This window comes from Dromiciops gliroides, chromosome 3 (assembly GCF_019393635.1).
Source record: "Dromiciops gliroides isolate mDroGli1 chromosome 3, mDroGli1.pri, whole genome shotgun sequence".
Classification (NCBI taxonomy): domain Eukaryota; kingdom Metazoa; phylum Chordata; class Mammalia; order Microbiotheria; family Microbiotheriidae; genus Dromiciops; species Dromiciops gliroides.
The window spans coordinates 136,748,221-136,763,727 of NC_057863.1; the positions used below are offsets into that span (position 1 = coordinate 136,748,221).

The 15,507-nt window shown below is 36.6% G+C and overlaps 1 protein-coding gene across 1 annotated transcript; it reads right to left on the bottom strand.

Moving 5' to 3' along the window:
* Positions 1–10,770: 10,770 nt before the first annotated feature.
* SLITRK1 (SLIT and NTRK like family member 1) lies at positions 10,771–15,221 on the bottom strand. The gene has a single exon (XM_043995710.1). The coding sequence runs from the start codon at positions 14,083–14,085 to the stop codon at positions 11,995–11,997; it is 2,091 nt and encodes a 696-aa protein (XP_043851645.1). The 5' UTR covers positions 14,086–15,221; the 3' UTR covers positions 10,771–11,994.
* Positions 15,222–15,507: the final 286 nt, after the last annotated feature.

The window sequence follows — 15,507 nt, forward strand, 5'->3', positions numbered from 1 at the left end:
GATATTTTCTACAGACACTAGCAACAGAATGGCTTAAGTTGATTTATCTCATTTTTAATATGGACTTATTTATTTTTTTTTAGGATTTGGCTATTCCAGAGTTCATAATATCATCTAAGAGACTATTTAAAACACAGAATCATGGAATCTTAAAACTAAAAGGGAACTTAGACGTTTTTAGTGCAATTGCCTCACTTTACAATTTAGTGAATCAGAGCTGGAAGATATGAAGTGGGTTTCACAATGTCATGTACTCAGTACCATTCAGTCACCTTTAGAAATGAGGTCACCCCCATATCACAGAATCTCTGAGTTAGAACTAACCTCTGAAGCAATATGGTTCAACCATATATAACAATACCTCCTACAACACCCATAAAAAGCAGTCACCCAAACTTTGTTAAAAGCTAGGGGGAACACCTAACTTGCAAAGACATTTTCCCATATTTAGATGGTTCTATTTATTAGACTATTGTGCTTACATCAAATTAGAACTTTCCTCTTGCCCTTCCAGTCATTGCTCCTACTGTTGTCCACTGGTGACAAGCAAATGAAATTGAATCCCTAATCCACATGATAGTCATTGATGTAACAGAAGAGTTCTAATTTACCTCTTTATTAGGCTAAGTATATCCACTTTCTTCAATCATGTAACATAATCTCAAGGATATTCAGGATCTTGGTCACCTGAGGCATGCTGGGAAATGTTTATCAATTGCCTCTCTGGGAGAAAATGTATGTCCAAAATATTTTAATGTTTAATTTACATTATTAATATTTTCTTCATAACTTTCTTAAGCCCTGACAATCAACAAAATAATAAATCACACCCTGATTTGTAACATTTGCTAATTTCTACAATATAAATGTTCACACTGAAAAACTGACAATTGGTTCTTGTCAGCAAGTAGAAGCTGACTCCAGCATAACCCTACTAGTCACCCTCCTATAAATGCTCCCATTCTATATCAAGACTGTTCTTAAAATATGGTGCCAGAACTAGAAAGGATAACCTGTTTGTGAGGTAACAAGGGGAAAGGACATTAGTACTCTCACCTCCTTAGTTCTAAACACTATGTCCCAATGTAGCATAAAATTGCATTGAATAGTTTGACTGCTATATCTTCAACTGCCTCAGAAAGGTAGTATGAACAACTGTGGCACTGCTAAAATCTGGGTAAACTATATAAAAGATATTTCCTTAATCTATGATTCTGGTAACCCTGTCAAAAATGAAAGAAAGATTGATTTGTCTTGACCGGTTCTTTATGAAGTGAATGATACTGGCTCTTTGTTATATCATTACTTCCTCTCCTAGGTTTTCACTGAACAAATCTTCATTAATACATTCTAGAATTTTGCCATTAATCAGACTTGCTTATAGCTTGCCTCCTGTCCTTACTTCTCTTTTTTACAAATCAGAATATGTGCCTTTCTTCATTCCTATGCCATCTTCCATAGACTGCACAGAATTTAAAGTCTATTGACAGTTGCTCAACAATCACTTTACCCAATTCTTTCAATATCCTAGAATGTAGTTTGCTTGTACATGATGCTTTGAATCCTGAAAGGGAAATAGATACTTTTTCATAATCTTCTTACTAATGCAATAGTAGCTGCACAACACTATAGACAACTCCAATGAAACACAGTTATGAAATGTTTTCAGATGTTTTTTTAGCTGAAGAAATAAGTTCAAGTTTTAGCTTATAGTTTTCCTTTGACAAACTGACTATGCTAACATGATTTCACAAGCATTCACAAAAGAGCCAAGCAACCCGGGATCCTGTGAGATGGGGAGACTATCCCTGTATAGTTCCTAAAAATAGTGTTTCAATTACAGTATTAAATAAAATGAAAAGCAATCAAATTTACTTAAAAGATTAAGTTCAATTATGCTTAGGTTTAGAGACAGTGATGGGAACTTGAATTAAATGCATGGTTGGAATTATTCTTATAAAGAGTGATACACACACACACTGTATAATAGTGTTTTCATCATGCCATTTACTCAAAAAGGTCTATTAAATGTGATGTTGGGTTGCATAAAAGATAGCAAAATTAATACATTCCTTACAAGGAAAATAAACATACATACACACACACCAGAAAAATAGTATTTACTTTAGCTAACTCCCTAAAAGTGGAGGGGCTGGGGGGTATTATACTTTGTTCTTTGCTTTTCCTTCTCTGGAGCTGATTGTTAATTCTTCCTGCTTCATTGATAAAGTTTTTTTTTCCCACAAAATCCCATGATTTTTCCATAATTAATCTTGTTGATTGTGGTTCATTTTCATCCATACCCGCTATAACAAGCCTCATTCTCTCCTTTACATCTGGAAAGTATACTATTAAAAGAAAATGGGACAGCTAGATGGAGCAGTGGATAGAGTACCATCCCTGGATTTAGGAGGACCTGAGTTCAAATCTGGTCTCAGGCACTTAACACTCACTAGCTGTGTGACCCTGAGCAAATCACTTAACCTCAACTGCCTCACCAAAAAGAAAGAAAGAAAGAAAGAAAGAAAGAAAGAAAGAAAGAAAGAAAGAAAGAAAGAAAGAAAGAAAGAAAGAAAGAAAGAAAGGAAGGAAGGAAGGAAGGAAGGAAGGAAGGAAGGAAGGAAGGAAGGAAGGAAGGAAGGAAGGAAGGAAGGGAGGGAGGGAGGGAGGGAGGGAGGGAGGGAGGGAGGAAGGAAGAAAGAAAGGAAGGAAGGAAGGAAGGAAGGAAGGAAGGAAGGAAGGAAGGAAGGAAGGAAGGAAGGAAGGAAGAAAGAAAGAAAGAAAGAAAGAAAGAAAGAAACAAAGAAAGAAACAAAGAAAGAAACAAAGAAAGAAACAAAGAAAGAAACAAAGAAAGAAACAAAGAAAGAAACAAAGAAAGAAAGAAAGAAGACTGCCTGGTGATTCTGCCTACCCCAAGTATCTGGGACTCCTGAAAAAGTTCAGTAGCTTAAGATAGGATTGATGTTAGATTTTTCTCCCTAAATGGATATTAGAATTCCAAAATTAAAAGACATTAGATTTTCAACTTAAACTGGATAATTTATATTACAGTAAGGAATTGTTTCTAGGACAGATCATATCATTTACTTATTTCTAAATAATTTCCAGGAAAGGTAGTAGAACTAAAGTTTGTGACACCTAGCCTTCAATAAAGTGCTACTGCAGTTGCGCAGAATACATTTTCCATTGTATTTAAAACATTTATGTGAAAATATTAAAATTGAGTTCAAGTAATATTAAATGTTAAAAGTAGGTAATATAATGTGAACACTTGATACATTATTTTCCTTGTGTTTAGATTCAACAAAAATTATAATTGTATATTATATGTTCTATATAATATAGGTATAGGATATTATATATGTGTGTAGTATCTACACACATATGCATATACACACGAACATATACACACATATACATATACAGACACACATACACACATATGGATAGATAGATGGATGTATATAAATATAGTGCATAGAAATTTTATATACATATCACATACAGATAGCTATACTGTGATATAATGCTATATCTAACATATAGATATATGATGTTTATATGTATATATGATTGAAACATATCAAATATGTAGGTATATTTATATCTCACATACATATACATATATGTGTATGTGTATGTATGTGTATGTATATATGTGTATATATAATCTCTAAAAATGGAAAATATGTACACACACATATCCTTCAGGTTAAATTGGTTGTTTCTTGTTTAAATTATCCACTGTAATAGCAGAATTTCCATCTTAATTATCTTTCCTGTGTCTTTTCTTTAAACTACACTTTGCATGCTTAGGCTGTTTTTCTACTGCACTAGAACAGTGAACTGAAAAGTACAAGAATGTAGACATGTTGGTTCTTTGATATTGTATATAATAGCAATTGCTTTACTGAATTCTACTGTTTAAAAGCTAACTCATTTAAATTAGTTGGGCCTAGATCCTCAGCTTATGACCTGATGATAACATATAGTAAGTATAGGGTCAATATTTGTAACATCATATTACTGACTCCTTAGGCTGAGTCATGCTATCTGTATCGTGGATAGAAACCTACTAACAGTGGCTCCTATGGATCTTGCCAGATCTGTCACAACCCCCAAAATAGTAACCAATCAATATGCAAAAGCCACTAGAAACATAGATTTTGTTATGACATTGGTTTAGTATACCCTGAACTGAAGGTAATTGTGCAGTTCAATTTTTTTTGTTGTTGTTCATTTATTTCTCCTTGCATGTAAAAATTGGGTTTGAGGGAATGAAGTTTTTACCACATTACCCAACCATGAATAAATATTGGATTCGTGATATCAAATGCAAAATTATCCTAAGAAACTAAGCATAGTTTCCTGGATAATATTCATTGATATTCCCATGCAAATAATGCTCAAAAACTCATTATTCTGACTTTTTGCTAATTTAAATTTGTAAATTTTGTGATACAATAGCAACATGCCATTGTATATAATTTATTTCTTTTGAAAGATTGCATTTTCCAGATGTTAGTTACTTGGCTTCTAGTCTTGTTCATCATATTATCCACAATATTCTCCCCAAATATGATGCTTGTTATGTCTTAATGCCCAATTATACCAAATACCATCTGTGATAGGAAATTTGGTTGTTAGATTACTGACCATTATTCTGGAGGGAAAATTCAACCAATTAGAAATTTGCTAATGAACCAAAATGTAGGATATTTCATGAATGAAAATTTGGGTGAACATTCTCATCCAAGAATATGCTGTAACTAAGCAGTACCTTGATGCAATCAGAACGCTGTAGGATTCATTGAGGATCAGTTTCAACAAACATTATCCTAGGTTATCAATGCCTTTGAACTGTAGGATTTAGAGCTAGAATTGGCCTTAGTGATTATTTAATCCAAACTTTAACTTGAAATATAAGGAAACTGAGCCCCAGAGAGGTGAAAGGACTTTACTAACATTATATTAATAAATTAATGGTTTAATTCAACCAAAGCAGTTTAATCAAATCTATAAGTATTTGAAAAAGCTGGAATAAAGCCAATGTGAGAGACATCATTACATCATGAATAATGGGTTTTACACAACTCTGTGTCTTTGCCTGAATTAGAAAGCAGATGATTTTGGATGAGATAAGATTCACTGCCATTAACATTACCTCATTAAAAGCATAGTCACATGCATTCATTTGTTCTGTTTATATCAGAATTTTAAAAAACTGCTCTCCTTACTTACTCTCCTTACTTAGATTAACAACTGAATCTTATTAGCCTTGAATATTATCCAACAGATCGTACAAAAATTAGACAACAAAATGGCTCAAAAACAAAGGCAGGGTCACCTAGGTGGCACAGTGGATAAAACATTGGCCCTGGATTAAGGAGGACCTGAGTTCCAATCTGTGTTAGACACTTGACACACACTAGCTGTGTGACCCTGGACAAGTCACTCATTGCCCCAACAAACAACAACAACAAACCAAAGGCAACAAAGTAGAACAATAAAAAATGGTGGAAGCTCTGATGATCTATCAGCCTTGTTATTGACTCATATACCAACTTTATGATTTTCTATAGTAAACTTGTTCCATTAAAGCATATATTGTAAGCTATTAATCAAAATGCTATCCTGTATAGAATCAAACTTAATATAATTTACAGTTATCTATATATTCTCATTTTATTTTTGTTAAGGCATATAATGCAAGTTCTCTTTTGTTGTTGTTGTTTTGTGTTGTTTTTAACAACCAATTTATACACCAGGAAATGGGTTCAGAGAGTTGGAGTGATTGTACAAGCTCATAAAACTAGTAAGTAAAAGAAATCCTAAGTCAATGTTCTTTCTACCATACTATTACATTGATCTTATAGTACAGACATCACTAAAAGATCAAATCAAAAACTATTTAAAAGTGAGAAAAATCTTCATATGCCAAATGGTATAATACCAAATGCTAGATGCAATGATTAATTACACCACAGCTTTCTCATTTCTTTACTAGACCACTCAAAAGTAAAGACTTCTCTGCACCTTTGATGCTATTAAGGATTTAGTGCAATATTATCATTTCTACCAAGAAAAAAATGGAAAGAAGAAAGAGAGCATGAGTCAGAGGAGCAGAAATTGCATCTCCATTGACTCAAGATTCCTGAGCTCCAGATGTTTAGAGGCTATGTCACTGCTAAATATTTCTATAATATTCAGAAGACATACAATTTATAAATAAGATATCAAGTAAAAATATTCATGACATAAGAAATTTAAACAAAATATGTAACATTATAGAATACTTGCTAGTATAAATATAAACAAAAATACCTCTATAAATTCTATTAAAAATACCACCCTAAAAAACTCATATGTTTGAACCTACTATTATCTCTTTTAGATATGAATCATAGGTATGAAACCATGTTTTACCATTGTTCTACCTTTCTTTTCAGATAGCTAGGGCGTTTTGTTAATATAAATATAAATGCAAGTTTATATTTATACAGAAGTTATCACATATATAACATTACTCATATTCAAAGCTAGTATTAGATATGTCACATGGTATTATAGCTAGTTAAAACTGAAAAATTTGAAAAAAATTATTTTAACTTCCCATTGACATATGGACTCAAGGCCAAACAACTGACTTAGCTGATTTTTATTGTTGAATTAATCATTTGTTTTAAAGAAGGTTTAAACACAACAATCACCTATCAGGAATTCATACCTCATAATGAGGTAAGAAAATCAGGGACTTTATTTCCATTTTTCTCTGCATCAATAGAAGCAGAGTTTTCTAGATAAAATGAAATAATTCAATAAATTAATAAGATAAAATAAAACAGATGGAAAAACTGAATTATCTGTTATTTTGAACTTTCCTAAAAGTTTCCATTTATTTGGCCCATAACTGTAGCTCTAATTTACTGTACCATTTTCTAACTGTGGAGGAGGGGACAGAAATCAATCAGACTAAAGATCTTTAAAGTGTACTTTTAAACATAGTCTATGTGACATATCTTATTTTCACTTGAATTATAGCTATTTGCATATTTGCAAAGTCTTCTCTACCATAATTCAACTTCTTAACTACAGGGACAAAGTCTTACTCATATCTATTTCCCATAAGGACAACATTTTATACATAGTAGGCACTCAAAAATACTTGATGAATGAATTATAACCTAGATATTAGTAAACTCTAGGTTTTATTTTGTCAGATACAGATATAAATTGCCCCCATTTGGGGAAGTTCTTTAATAAAATACATTATTTTCAAATTTCACTAAGACTTGCTATGACCTAACAAAATAAAGTGAAGTAGGAAATACATTCAATTTTTATCTAGATAATTAAATTCAAAACTAAATTTTTAAACTAAAATAGCCAATTAAGGTCAAAAGGCTTAATTTTGGCTTAATCTATATAATTACCCCTTATCCATTTCAGTTCAAAACCTAAAACACTTGTGTCCATATTTTTTTATTGTCTAAAATATTCAAGATATTTGAAATTTAATGAAAATATCATTGATAGGTCACTATGGAGGGACAGCACAGCACTCAAGCCTAAATAGCATATCATCTCATAGGGAATCAACCTTTAGGGCTATTCTCCTTTTAAACATTATCATTGTAGAACATTATTATAGCATTTCTTCAAGCTGTTGAACATTAAGCATAAATTCCAAGCTCTGCTGAGTGTTAGTTGCATAAATAATCTATATCTATGTTATGTGTATGGATGTAATATAATCTTAGGCAATAACCCCAAATTTGTCAATGCTTATCCACTTTTATATGGCTCTTGTACCATATAAAATAGGCAACTCACAGCTTAGCCACAAGCATGCATACAATTTGCTATATTTGTTAAGTTAATAATCTTTAAAAAAAAACAATGTATAATAATTTAAATCACCTTCACTTTTGAATGAAAAATGGACCAAATTCAAATTCAAACTACAATTAAATCATTAACATATTTAAACATTCCTATCACATTTTCATTACAAAAGCATTCAAACAAAAAAGGATGGCTATTTCTGCAAGAGCTAGCAGAGAACCTGACCTGGAAACCATCAAATATCATATAGACACTTTCTTTGTCCCTTTGGACCTTCCCTCATTTCCAAAAAATTCACAGATCTCTACCCAAATTAAAAAAAAAAAACAACCAAAAACAATCCCCATTTATTAACAAGGGGGCATTACCCACAGACAAACACCCTCTCCTTGGATTCACCGATGTGATTTTAAATGAATATTTTAAAATAATTCTATCTAGACATATATCCACTACACAGCTTTCTATCTTTTCTTTTAAGGGAAAAATTTTACTGTTAAATCAACTTGTCTAGCTACCTGCTTCATAAACAAGGTAAAATGGGTTAAACAATAAATTTCTATGGCAACTACTTAAATCCTAAGATATTCTTAGCTACAACAGCAGTACAGATACTTCCTTTAAAGCAACTGAACTAAACAAGATATCTCCATCTTCCTCTCTTTTCCATTCTGCACAACTGAAATCTCCTTTACTTTGATGAATTGAAGAGTGATTCAACTAGAAGCAACATACTTCACACGATGCATGTGACATCTACAGTTATAAAGACCCTTGAAAGTAAAAAACAACCCCCCCAAAAAAAAAAGCTAGAGACTAAGCATATCTAAACAAAAATGATGTAGGGAAACTGCATGCATTATGTATCCTGCAAATATAATATATGTTATTATGACAGAGATACTTTATCAAAATGAATAAAACATTGGCTGTCTAAATAATAAATGTTCAATATAATCAGTCATTGGATATATCTGAGCATTACTCTTTCTCCTTCTCTGCATGTGTTTTTCATGTGTTTTCTTATTTATTAAAACACTCTGGCAATGCTAATCTCATCAGAATCAATATCTACTTAATTTTGTTTCAGTGTCTTTACATGTCTATAATTTATAAATTGCTGCAGTCCATAAATCTTTTTTGCTCTAAGTGCACTATCCTTCTTAGAAACAACCCCTAACAAAGACAACACAAGTTTTAGATGACCATTAAATTTATTGCCTCTGAATGAATAAATGTAGAGTACTTTATCTTTTAAAACGCTGTATCTATATAGTGTCCAACATATTTATGATTTATAAACTGAATAAAGCCCTCATAGACCCTTTTATATTATTAAAAATGTATAGTTACACTCTGTCCATCATTTCATAAAGATGGGTATCTTTAGAGGTTATTAAAAACAATTGCAGAAATTATTAAAACTAATAACCAAGTATTTCCTCATCTGACCTCTTAAAATGTATTTTACTACACACGGACAAATAAAATTCATACTATACCATGAATAAAGTAGAGGAAAATTCATAGCTTTTTATAAACACTTTACAAATAAGAACTTAAATCTACACTAACATTTTTTAGGAACAAATATCTTTCACCTAATACCTATAGTTGAAATAGCGTCACCTTCTGCTGTCACTGCTTTTTATTTGGTTTTCATTATATTTGGCTCTTAAAATATTGCAAAAAACGTATCTAATACTTAACATCCATGGAAGGAAGCCTGTTGTACCTTCACTTTAAAGGCCTAATGATCCCAAAAAAGAAAAATCCATGACCTCTCTTGCTAGTTGGTAATAATTCCACTCACATTGAATGTGCTTCCAAAATGAGCAATTCACAACCAAAATCAATAAAAGGAGAAAATGAGAAATGGCCTCAGGGACAGTTGTTTTTAATAATTGACAAATATTTTTTATTATAAAAGTGCAATATAAACTAAAGAACAACATGCAGAACATCACTGTTCTGGGGAATGACACTTCTTTAGAAACTGACTCCTAGAAAACTGTCCTATCCTTAAGATTTCAGAGGACCTTTTCTATTCGATTTAGATTTCTGTCATTTATTTTCCCTCCATATCTGTGAGCTCTGCTTTCTTATTGCACTTTTCAAAGGTGGGCATGTGCTGTAATACAGACCCATTCGGTATTTGAAGTTTTGTTAGTTCCTGCTGCACAGATGGACTTTGCCTAGAGAAAGCCAGAAACAGTGCTTAAGATTGGAGCAACATTGCTTTGAGCACTTTCGTGCTTTTCCTGTTAATTAAGGGGCCACTACCGGAAAGCCAAACGATCTAAGAGAAAACCTCTTTAACGTGGATGATCAGAGTTAAGATGTGTGTTTTCTTTACCAATTTTCTAGGTGCAGTTATGAAGGGGGAGGGATTCCCTTCACTAATTAGTTTTACCATTTCCAGCAGCTGTTAAAGTCAAATCGCCAGCAGCATCTCAACTGCCAGTCATTAGGGCTGCTGCGTTTCAGCAAGGAGTGCTGACCAATGAAATCTCCACTCTGTTTAATGAGACCGATCTAGGCAGAGTCAATTAAATCAAATTTCCACTAACGTCCCTAATATATCTGCAGTGTGTGCAGCACCAGCAGAAGCAGCAGCGGGGGAGTTCCAGCATTAATAAAGGAATTTCACTGCCGCATTAGTGGGGGGGGGGGAGGAAGATGTGGATGTGGGGTGAGGTGGAGGGTGGAAGAAGGGGAACTAGATTATTTACACATTATGGGAAGGTTATAGGGCAGCAACAAGACAGGAAGGGTAGGTAGTTAAGTAAGGAGATTAGAGAACCTGCCTTAATGTAGCCAAAGAAGGGATCCGCCCCCTTCCCTCCCCTCCCCCATCCCTGCCAACACATACCATATCAGCCACTTGCAAAAATGAAGCTGGAAAAATATAAGGACCCAGAGTTGAAAACATTTTCACTTTAATACTGAAAAAATATGCCATTATAAAATCCTCGGATAGAATTAGTAAGTTTCACGTGCTTCCTCGATTCTGTTTTTCTCCTTAATAGTAAGATTTACACCAGCACAGAATTGCTACCATTAAGATTGCAGCCTAAGCACTAGAGTGACATTAATTGGTCATGCTTAACTGCCTCGGAATTATTTTTTGAATGTTTACACTGATACCATAATAGAAATCAAGGGTACTAATTTTACATTCAGATGGAAGGCATTATTGGATACTTATAGAAAAAAATAACCAAAAAACCCCCAAAAAACAAAAAAAAAAACAAGTAACCCCAGAAAACCTCTCCAAAGAAAGTAAAATTTTAAACTCATAAAATGAACTGACTATCCATGCAAATGTCTTAAATAAAATCTTTACATTTTTTTTTCACAGTAAATGTACCGCTCTGAACTGCCTATCATCACAAAAAAATGGCGAAATGGCACTTTTAGATTATACTGTATTTGTTTATAGAAAGTTTGATACGATGGGACTTATCAGGTAAGAGGGTGGATGGTGTGAATTAGACGCTGTCTCCGGTTGAGTGGGAGGGGGAGCGTCCCTGGGGTGCGTTGTATCCATGCGAGCCATGCAGCACTTTTTGTTCGGAATCCGAGTCATTTATTTACATTACATTCATGCCTTCGTGCAACTTCCCTTCCCTGAAGTGTCAGCAGGGAGGCCATCACGTCCCCCTCCTCACGGGGCTAATCCACAGGGGAAAAATAGATATCTATCTATATATATATAGACGTAGGTATATTTATACATATATATATATAGGACAATAACATTCGCTCGCCCTATAAGAGTTTGACCAAGTGTGTCGTCTGCCCTCTTTTTAGTCTCCAAGGATCACTAAGGGCATAGTCAGATGTAAGAAGCGCTGCTCCAGCTTGGCTGCCTCTCAAAAGGGGTTTAGAGCTAGCGAGCTGGCTTCGGTTCCCCCAGTTATGCCACAGTCTTCGCACTGTTTGTTTTTCCCAGATGAGAGCTGAGGGGCCAGAACCCTCTTTTCCTAGCGCAGTTGGTTGATTGATTGATTTATGCCAATCACGCTTTGGCGTGGGCGAGCAGACAAAGCACACGGGTCAAGGTTTCTTTAACCACTGGGTTGCTAGCTGCGAAACTTGTGGGAAAGCGCCCCACTTCCCCTCCCCCACCCTTTGCCCCAGTTCTTAGTCTGATAAGGAGTGAGAGCCACAGTCATAAACTCTATGGGCTCCATCTGCATTGTAAGGTCCGTTGTGCCAGTAAGAAGAATCACAGACTGTCTGTAAGGAATTGATTTCAGATGCAGATGAGTTGGCATCCCTTCTCTTTGACCGCTTTCGGTTCCTCAGGATAAACACTAGCATGCCAACCACTGTGAAGGCAGAGGTGACAAACACCAGCAGGAGTCCCGGGACCAGCACCGAAATTGAGACCCTGCTGGTCTCTAGGTAGGAATTGGAATGAGTCCCTGTCTCCGCCAACCCAGTGCTGTTTTTACTGTGTGAAGTTAACGTAGGCGAGATCTTTGCATACAGCTGGGGGCACATCACGTCATTGGAGAGGAACATGAAATCTGCTTTAAAGAAGTCTTCCGGGGACTCGCACTTCAGATCACTCATGATCACCTCGGGACCCAGGCGCTCTGCCCATTGTTTGAAAGGCACAATCGTGCAAGAGCACTCCCAGGGGTTGCCGTGCAGATCTATCTGTATGATGGAGGTTAACTGATCCAATACCCCCGCTACTGGGAGGTACAGGAAATAGTTATTGTGGAGACTTAGCTTAGAGAGTGAGACCCCAGCAAAGACGTCGACAGGCAGGGATCTCAGCAAGTTGTTGTTGAGAATGAGTATCCTCAGTTTGGGCATAGCATTGAAGGTACCCGGGAGGATCAGCTGGATCTCGTTAAACTCCACATTCAGGTACTCTAGGTTCAGCAGCCCGGTGAATTTCTCTCGCGACAGGGTGTCTAGGTAGTTGCTATCCATGTATAGCCATCTTAGGTCCAAAAGGTTTTTAAAGGTGTTGTTCTCCACAGTTGCAATATTGTTGTTTCCTAGATCCAAAAGATTAAGGTTCCGATAATCCAGAAAGTGAGCTTTTCTAATGGTGTGGATCTTGTTGTCTCTCAAAAATAGCTCCTGAACATTGGAGGGCTTGGGCTTCAAGTCAGCCAAACTGCTCACGTTTCGGTCGTTGCAATTCACCTTTAGACCCGAATCTGGGATCTGGTCACAGCTGCATATCTCCGGACAGGGCATACTTCTGCCCGGAGGTTTGTTTTTGGCATTGATCGCTGATATCGCCGCAGTAGGTCTGATTTTGATTTGCCAGTTGACTGGAATCTTTGTACCTCCATTTGGAGCAGCCCCTGGAGTGGCAGGATCTTCTTGGCCGTTAATCTTAAAGGGAGTTGGAATGGGGCCAGGAGCACAGGTCTCCTCCTGGGCAGGGGGTGCTGCGAGACTAGAATCCACTCGGTTTTTCAAAGGACACAGATCTTGTTCTGAGGTCTCATTAAGATCTTTGCCCTGCAGTCTAGTGGGGGCTTCGCAGACCACACGTCCAATAAGTGCGTTTTTGGGGATGTTCTCTAGCCATTCCTTCAGAGACAACAGATCACAAGTGCAGTCCCAGGGGTTATCCTCTAACAGGATTTCAGCAATGCCTGGGATCTGCTCCAAGACCTCCTCATAAGGCAATGTTTTAAGTCTGTTTCCCCGAAGGTCGAGATGGGTGATGGGAACATATTGGAACACATTGGCAGGTAAGGTGCTGATGAGGTTGTCATTTAAAATGAGTACCTCCAGCTTGTTTAAGTCTCGAAATGCTCCCGGGTCAATATCTCGTAATAAATTAAAATCAGCCTGGAGGTATTCCAGATCGTCCAACCCCAGGAAAGTCTGTTCTCGGAAAGATTTAATCTTGTTGTTGTTGATGTGGAGTCTCTTCACCAGCTGCAGTCCCAGAAAAGCCCCGGGAACAATTTCATGCAAGCCGTTGTTTTCCATGTGCAAACTAACCGCATTATAAAAGTTAGCGAACTCATTAGGAAAAAGTCGCGTGAGGGAATTTCCATGCAGAAATAAATGGTAAAACTGGGAAGTCGGAGCAGTGAAATGCTGCAGACTTGTAAAACCCTTTTTCTCACAGTCTACATGCAGGTCCCCTTCTATCTCGTTGCAGGAACAGATCTTCTCTTTGCAAACGTCCCCTGTAATGTTTCCAGCGGCAAAACAAAGAGACGTCTCCAGCAACAGAATCCAAAGCAGCATTTTTAAACTGAGCAATTCATCCCCGATCTCATCACAAAGTAACAGCAATCATCCTGTTCGCCACAGACACAGTTCAAGTTCATTTACCACTTCAATGTCCGAACCCAAGGAAAAAGAAGGGGGAAAAAAAAGCTTTCGTTTTTTGGGGGGGGGTGGATTCTTTCCTCCCTCCTCCCCCCCCACACTGCAACAGTCCAGACGCCAGTCAGTAATTAAATCCACAAACTATCCAGGCACGTAGTGCAAGGCACGCAAAAATAAAAATTAAAAAGTAGAAAAAATCCCCCCTCCCTTCCCTTTGAAACCACCAAAAGAAGTTTACAAAAAAAATTAAACCCGTAACTGTCGAATCTCTGCTAGTTGTCTTCACTAATCTGAATGGTAACAATGCTAGGAATTAGAAGCAAGTGCATGTTAGACACACAAGCAGGCTGAGTGCAGCGTAGTACAGGCGAACTGCCTGTGCATGGCTATGCCTCGGACTGACCTTGCCTTTTCTGTTACAAAGAAGGGTTTCCGGCTGCTGATGCTGATGCTGATGCTGATGCTGTAGCTGCTGCTGCAGCGGCTCCTGCTGCTGTTGCTCTCTGCCTAGGAGTCCCCTCTGGGTGCTGTCCAGTTCCCCTTGGTGCTGAAATCACGCCCCAGCCTAAGAAATAGCTGCCGAGCCAATGGCGCTGCAAAATTTCCGCAATTGCTGCGTTTTGTGGTTGTCCATCCTTCCCCCTCTTCTTGTGTTCGGTTCTTTTCTCGGGTTCCCCTGTCGTCTCCCTAACTAGCGTTTCTCCCCCCCCCTTGTTTTGCTTCTCTTTCTTCTGCTCTTTCTGAATTACTCAGAAGAGGGGGTTGGGGAGAGAAGGGAGAAAAAACCAGAGTGGGGAGGGGAGAAAGAGAGTTACTAAGAAGCTCTGCTCGTTCCAGCCTGGTGCACTCTGAAAGATCTGACACCCTCTGCTGATCTGCAGTAGCAAAAATCCATCTGCCGAGGGATGCTGGAGAAAAAAAAAATCAATCTACGTACAGGGCAAGCGTTAAAAATGTTGGCATTAAAGGCTGTCGATCTATATAGACGCTTATTCTAAATGGATTGTTTAATTCTTTTTGGATACTGGAAAGTTTACCACCTCCTTCCTGCCTCCACCCTTCCTATATCCTAAACACCCCCCCCCCAACCTCTGACGTTTGGAAAGGAGTGCTTTTAAAATTTTTATTTCCCAATGGCTTGAATAAAATTAGTGTCAGGGTGTCAAGCGAATAGCAATTTCAGGTAATTATACTGCACGCCATTTTCAATGTTGCTTTAAATGCGTTTCTTCCTTCCTGCAGTAGTAAAATGTTTCATCCTATTTTTTAAAGCATTTTCTTTGAAACATTGAATCATGATATATTGAACTATGGATCACAAATATATACACATATGTA